The 7566-nt window shown below is 42.6% G+C and overlaps 1 protein-coding gene across 1 annotated transcript; it reads left to right on the top strand.

Annotated features, from left to right (window-relative positions):
• Nucleotides 1-7560, top strand: LOC109109370 (matrix metalloproteinase-19-like). The gene is made up of 10 exons (XM_019122499.2): nucleotides 1-125; nucleotides 969-1225; nucleotides 1339-1427; nucleotides 2013-2140; nucleotides 2403-2615; nucleotides 3162-3407; nucleotides 3484-3573; nucleotides 3654-3818; nucleotides 7094-7218; nucleotides 7294-7560. Exons 2-10 carry the CDS (start codon nucleotides 1088-1090, stop codon nucleotides 7507-7509), a joined length of 1410 nt encoding a protein of 469 aa, XP_018978044.1. The 5' UTR covers nucleotides 1-125; nucleotides 969-1087; the 3' UTR covers nucleotides 7510-7560.
• Nucleotides 7561-7566: the final 6 nt, after the last annotated feature.

Raw genomic sequence — 7566 nt, 5'->3', positions numbered from 1 at the left:
CTTAAACCCGTGCACACACACAAATCTCTGCATTTCTTCTCTTCTAGCAGGCTTCCTAATCTAATCATCCAGATTATAAACCTGGCATTGGGCACTACAGGGAATGCTGGCTCTTAGACAAATGGGTATGTTCCTCTTTTCTAAGTCGGTCTGGATAAAAGCATCTTTTAAATGCATAAATGTAAATATAAACTTGTTTTACAAATCTAAGAAAATACACTGGATATTGAGATTTTTGGGGAAAAGAGACACAACAAGAGATACATTATCAGCAGAACGTTTTAAAACACTGAAGGGTTAGAATTAAAACACATGAATCCTCACACTCTTCTACTCAGAGGCTAATTATAGTGATAATTATAAACTTCACACTTCCTCTGGCTCAACCCCAACACTCTCATGAGAATCTGCTTGTTTGTGCTGTCTGACAGACAACAGAACCCTAGAAACTCAAATATGTTCGGAATATATTTCAGATCACTTGAGTGAAAAGATTTTCTCCTAGTTAATTTTATTACGGAGACAAAATGAAGTATTTCAGCTTCAGCAAATTTTCAGCAAACGGAGATGACACAGAACTCGCATTTGTGCTTGTGATCCGATTATGGTCATGAAGGCTCGTTAAATCTGCTGACGTCACCAGACAGGAAGGTAATTCATGGGCACTAACGGCTTTTCCAGATGCTGAAGCCCACGTCCACCTGACTCCTGCAGTGTGATGTCATTTCCTGCTGTAACGTGCTAGACTAATTGAGACTTTTCATGGCACTTGTATACTGTTGTTGTTCTCTCGTTGGTCTGATTGCTTCTATTATTCTCATTTGTAAGTCGCTTTGGATAAAAGCGTCTGCTAAATGATTAAATGTAAACGTTCAGGCCTCACATCATTCAGCTCATGTGATGCACTGCTCATGGACACACACACACATACACAGACACACACACACTTGTTTGTTTGTTCTGCACAGCATGCCTTCACATAGCTCTGATGACCGCAATAATCTGGACCAAACCTCCAAACGAAACTCCAGACACACACGCCCAGACGAGTCACAAACAGATCTAGAGCTGACTGAACTCATGCGAGATGCAATCCCCGTTGCTGCACGTGTTCCTGTGGCCTCGAGCTCCAGATCTCAGAGCAGCAGAGATGCGAGTCTTGGTTCTGATGACGCTGACGTCTGTGTGTGCCGCTCTGGATCCTGCGGCACTGAAGGAGGCCACGGTAAGGAGAACTCATCAGTGAGGCTGTTTCTGATCGTCAACACTCATCTTCAGTGATCATTATAAAGCGTTGTGCTCTAGAAGCTGGTTTTCATATCTGTCTGCGTTTCTCAGGTCTATCTGAAGAGATACGGTTATTTACCTTCATCATCCAACGCTGATCATCAGGGGATTCAAACAGAGCAAATGAATGAGGCTCTTCGGTATCACGCACACACACAGGCATTCCAAGCATTATGGGTTCATTCCATATGCGTAATGGTTTTTCAACTGTACAAACTGTATTTTCTATCCTCTTACCCTAACCCTACACCTAACCCTTAGCTCACACTAAACTACAGGCATTTCTAGATTCTCAAAACTCTTCATTCTGTGTGATTTATAAGCTTGTTTTCTCACGGGGACCAAAAATGTCCCCACAAGGTCAGATTTGACTGTTATTACTATACTTGTGAGGACATTTGGTCCTCATAATGTAGGGAACACACACACACACACACACACACACACACAGTCAATGGGGTAAGCTGTGCACTTTTACTTACGTTGTCTATTAGGAAAGAAGAAATGAGGTAAAACCCAAACTCTAAATCTGTTTCATGACGTCTGCTCTCCACTGAGTGTCTGTAACTAAAGGAACACAGAGATGAAGATGATGAACCCAAGCATCTCTTATCCTGCATCATGTGACAAATAAAACTCTTTACAGTTTCCTAGAAGGCAGCGTGAGTGACACAGCTTACCCAGCTCTCCCCATCTCATCTGTGATCTCTGATGCATGTTTTCAGGATCTTCCAGCAGGTGACGGATCTGCGTGTGACGGGCCGTCCAGACAGCAGCACGCTGGCCATGATGAGAGCCGCCCGCTGCGGCCTGAGCGACCCCTTCAGCCGCAAGCTGAAATACCGCATCCTGGGTGAGTCACATGAGCCCAGGTCAGTCTGTGCTGATTAACTGCCCGTTGTGATTAAAAATGAAGCACTGTATCGAAAATCAAGCATCGCATCAGTTCACTCTTTTGACCATTTCAGTTCTGCTTCAGCAGCTGGCCTTGATTTATCTCATCGCATTTAAGAATATATATTCTGAAATATTATCAATGCAAGGCTTGATCTTTCCCAGAACAGAACTATACTGTTAATCTTAACTGTCAGTCTGACCGAATGCGTGCGCTGCAGGTCAGTGGCGTAAGAAGAGACTGACATACCGCATTTATAACCATCCGCTGACTCTGGGTTTGTCTGGGACGCGAGCGGCGGTTCGCACGGCCTTCGGTTACTGGAGCGCGGTCAGCCCTCTTCAGTTCCAGGAGGTCAGCGGAGGTCACGCCGACATCAAACTCTCCTTCCACAGGAGAGACCAGGGCTGCCCTGTCGCGTTCGACGGACCCGGTGAGACCACACTTCCCTTTTTACTAAACATATTATTTCCAGTAAACATCAGAGCTGAGTGTTAGAATGACTCCTCTAGGCATTTGTACGTTATTTAGTTTTTGAAATACATCTCATCTTTTGAGTAGGAAATCCCATTTTAGCCACTGAATAAAAAAAAAAAAAAAGTTTATTCAGTGGCGGAAGCGGGCTTGAGCAATATGTGCTCTAAATATCAGAAAATTTAATGTCAATATTTGTGTGATGGCAAAACTTTTGCTCAACCTGTGCTGAAGCATATCTGTGTTTGAAAGTTCCTCGAGTTTCAGTCACTGATTTAATGCTAGTTTTACAAAGGGCACTTTAAGACTTTTTAAAGACTGCTTAAAAACCAATTAAAGAAAATTTAAGGATAAATTAAAGGGAAAAATGTCAATACAACTTCCTTCCAACATATTTACATTTTAATTAATTTTACACACATAATAAATAGCATAACAAGAACATAGATTTTTAAGACCTTTTTAAGACCTGCAGAAACCCTGCTGAATCCGCTCCCTGGTCCAGGGCAAGTTTTGGGGCATGCTGAAGGACCAGAGTCTGGCACGGTTCACTTCGATGCAGATGAGGTGTGGACGGAGGGGCGGAGTTATGGAGCAAACCTGCGCATCGTAGCGGCCCATGAGATTGGCCACGCCCTCGGATTAGGTCACTCCCAGTACCACAGCGCACTCATGGGCCCCGTGTACACGGGACACCGCCACAACTTCAGACTGCACCGGGACGACATCAGCGGCATACAGACTCTGTACGGTAAGAACATGCAGTCGTGTTTATATCCAGTGACTGAGGTTTAACTGCAGAACAAAGCTGATATCTGCTCTCTCAGGAAAACCTGTGGAAAAACCATCCACCGCTCCGAGAAAGCCAGATCGACTGCCCGACCTCTGCGCCGGGGGACTGGACGCCATCATACTGGGTAACAGTACAGCTGATCTCTGATCAGTCCAACACTTGATATGGTCATCAGCCTCATGTCCTTGTGCTTTGTCTTCTCAGGGCCTCTTCACAAGACACTTGCTTTCAGAGGTCATTACGTGTGGACGCTCTCAGATTCAGGTTATAACAGTCCCCTTCCCATTAATGCCCTGTGGAAAGAACTGCCCGGCAACATCAATGCAGCCGTTCACTCGCAAAGAACCAACAAATCCTATTTTCTTAAAGGTGAACCGAAACTTAACACAGTGTTGAATTCAAATAGATACAGGAAGATTACAGTTGGAAACATGATGATTTTCACATTTTTTAAACAAGTCAATTCAAGTCACCTTTATAGTGTGTCAATAATGCAAGAGGACAATAGAAAACAGTCAGTTTATCCGCTAAAGTCAGTTCATCATTGATTCAATGATGTCATCATCCAGTTCAGCTCTCTTCTGATAGTGTCTGTGCAATCAGTCAAGTGTTCATAACTAAGCAAACCAAAGGAACCAAAACTCCATCGTTGACAGAAATGGAGAAAAAACCTTGGGAGAAACCAGACTCAGTCAGGGACCAGTTCTCCTCTGGCCAGACGAAACCAGCATGATGTGGTTTAATTCTAGCCTGCAACACAGGTGCAGAGGTCTTTACAGGGGATCTGTATCTGGGGCTCATCTAGTTGTTCTGGTCTCCGCTGTCTTTCAGGGTTGTAGAGGTCCTTTCTAGGTGCTGATCCACCATCTGGTCTGGATACAGACTGGATCTGGACTCCACTGTCACCACTGAACAATACAAAAACAAGGCGTTTCTCAATGTCAAGGATACTTCCTTGGCAGGACTGGTGCTTCCAAGTCACTTCCTTCAGAGGCTAGGCGAGGCTCCTCTTTAGCATTCGGAGAACACGTAAATGGAACAGGCTAGCAAGTGCACGTCATTGCGTCATTACGTCAGTGAAAAGGTCCGCTTTCGGTGCTGAAAAATGGAAATGCAAAATGTTACTGGTTTGGTTGCTTGTTTTCTACACGGAAACGTATGAACTCCGGTTCAGTTAGCCATCAATAACGTAATTTGTATTTGTATAATTTATAATATCAATACGGATTGTAATTTGTACTGGCATTTAAACGTTAAACTTCACTTATATTTACTACAGTTATAACAAATGTTTGGTAACGTAAATACATATTGAAAGCATATTGCCCCTTTAACGCTCTGACTCCGCTAACGTCCGACATTTTTTACTTTTTTGAACAAGATAGCGAAGCTGCGCACATAGGATTGTGGGTGATTTGAGAGCGCGAAAAGCGTGAAGGCTACACAACACATATGCATCCTTTCCTGTATATGGGATATTTTTCAAAAGAAGGACTCAGTCCTTGGTTGAAATTCCGAGGATCCTCGACATTGGAACAGTCCTTCGACGGATGTCGATGACATAGCATCCTCGAAATTCTGGCTTCCAAGGATCCTTCCTTGACATTGAGAAACACCTACAGACTAATATTAGCGTAGATGCCATGCTTCTAACAATGTAGCAAGTACATCGGATGTTATGGGAAGTGTTCCCGGTTCTGGTTTAACTAATTAATGCAGCCTAAAAATCCTTTAATGCAGGGGTCGGCAACCTTTTCAGCATGACGTGCCATTTAGAATTTTTCTGTTTCTGTTCCATTTTATAAATAATTTATTTTAAACTTTTCAAAAGTGTCTTGAATAACAGATATACAGTGTGACTGTACTGAACACCACTCTATGTGTGTGTGTGACAAGGCCTTATTAAAAACGTTCAGTTTAATCACCATTCTATATTAATGTGCTGCTTTAATTGATGTGCGCGCGCACACACATGCACACACACACACACACCACTGACACATAGAGATCTAAAATCGCTGTTTTTTAAGTAACTAAACGCAACTTCATTGTATGTAGAGAGAGACAAATTTACACATTTTCTCTCTCTCTCTTTCTGTCAAAATAGCCATATTTGAGGAAAAAATATTAGAGTATGCATCATTGGATATAGCTGTCGGTCATTTAACATTTCTATCGTAAAACTAATCGTTAAAAGTTGACTAATATTAAATTATTTGTAGCTTCATCTTAGCTCGCTCTCGCTCGTTAAACTGATGCTTCGCGCTCTGCTTCTGTGAACAGTAAACCCCGCCTTCTTTGGTTTGATTGGCCATCTCAGTCATTTTGACATTGACGAGCGCTGAGGCTTTGATCTGAAGCGCCAGTATGTGCAGTGATCGCGCCCGCATCCGTAGACTAGCACAAGTTAATTCTCACGCTTTAATAGTATTTATAGCTCCTAACAGGCCGTGTGACTATGAGAAGTTATTACCTCAAATTGTACGTCCCTATGCAGTTTTCCCTACTGCTTTGTGCCAGCGATTATCCCTCTGCGTGCCACTGTTGCCACGTGTGTGCTGGAATCATGCTAGAATCAAGTTTTTAACGCAATTAGCAGGTTACTAGCATGGTGTAAGCATTTTGTGAGCATGACTGACAAGTTACTAGCATGATAAACATGTTACTAGCATGTTGTTAACTTAAATTACTAGCATTTTGCTAGCATGTGTCTAGCATGATTAAGATGGTACCAGCATGTTGTTAACATTATTAGCATGCTGATAGCACATTTCTAACATGATTATCATGTTACTGGCATGATTAGCAAGTTATTAGCATTTTGTAAGCATGTTTCTAGCATGATTAGCAAGTTACTAGCATGTTGTTAGCATGTTTCTATGCTGATTCAACTAAAACTAGTTTATTCAGTAAAAGAAACCAGCTAAGACCAGCTTGGCCTGCTAAAAAAAAGTGGCAAAAACCACTTTAAAACCAGCTTGGGGGACCAGTCAAAGCAGTCAGTCAGCTTAGGCTGGTTTTATCTGTTTTTTTCAGTAGGGAGTTGTTAAGCTTTGCTATGGCAGTAGACAGCTTAAATACAGCGTTAGTCTTATTGTATAAAAGTTTTCACCCCCTCAATAAAAGTCTTTGGGGTTTTAGGTGGTTCTGATAGTCTGGTTTATGAAAACTGTATGCTGAATCAGTCAGAAAAGATATAGCACACAGAGTCAGACCGGTCTGAAGATCTGGGCTGAGTTTGGCGCTTGTAGCTCTAAAGCTCTAGGAGGAGACAGTGTTTAAATTTTGGCTCAGAAGAATAATAATAAGTTTAAACAGTAGATCAGTAAAGTTGGCTTTCTCAAGCCAACTTAATTATATTTTAACAGATATTGACACAGAAAACAGCTGTTTTAAACTAATATTTCGCATTTTTACTGTATTCTTTTTATCGAATAAATGCAGCTCTAATGAGCAGAAGAGACCTCTTTCAGAAATATTTTAAAATCACAATGTTTCCAAATGTTTGACAAGTACTGTATCTGTTGAAACTGACCTAGAAAGTGTCTATTAGAAAACAATATTGGAACAGACACTGCTGTAATTCCAATATGAAGTTATTAATGGTAATAGTAATAACAATCCTCTGTACTTGATTTCCATAGGAGATAAAGTCTGGAGATATTCCGGCTTTAAACTGGACCAGGGCTACCCGAAACGCCTCACCATTCCCTCCAACATACAGGCCGCGTTCTTCCTCAGGAGCCGCCGAGCGCTCGTCTTCATCAAGGTGCCAGAATCCTGCGGAGAACAGCAGCGTTTGTTCTGCTCATGAGTTGAGTGTGATTGTGTGTCTGTTCCGCAGGGATCAGAATACTGGCTCTGGGATGAACTGGGATCAGCTAAACATCTCCAGCTGATCGCCGCTCTGCCCTCGGATCCGGACGCTGCCTTCACGGGGAGCGACGGACGCGTCTATGTGTTCAGCGGCTCGCGGCACTGGCGCCTGAGTCCCACGCTGACGCTGGAGAAGGGCTATCCGCTCCGCACCAGACAGCGATGGATGCACTGTGACCATTAACCTTCATCATGGATTATATTCATCAATATATATCATTTCCATATCATACATCAAACA

The sequence above is a fragment of the Cyprinus carpio genome, chromosome A8, assembly GCF_018340385.1.
Source record: "Cyprinus carpio isolate SPL01 chromosome A8, ASM1834038v1, whole genome shotgun sequence".
Taxonomy (NCBI): Eukaryota; Metazoa; Chordata; class Actinopteri; order Cypriniformes; family Cyprinidae; genus Cyprinus; species Cyprinus carpio.
Note: the sequence above shows the minus strand (reverse complement) of the source record. Positions and strands in the feature narration are given on the sequence as shown.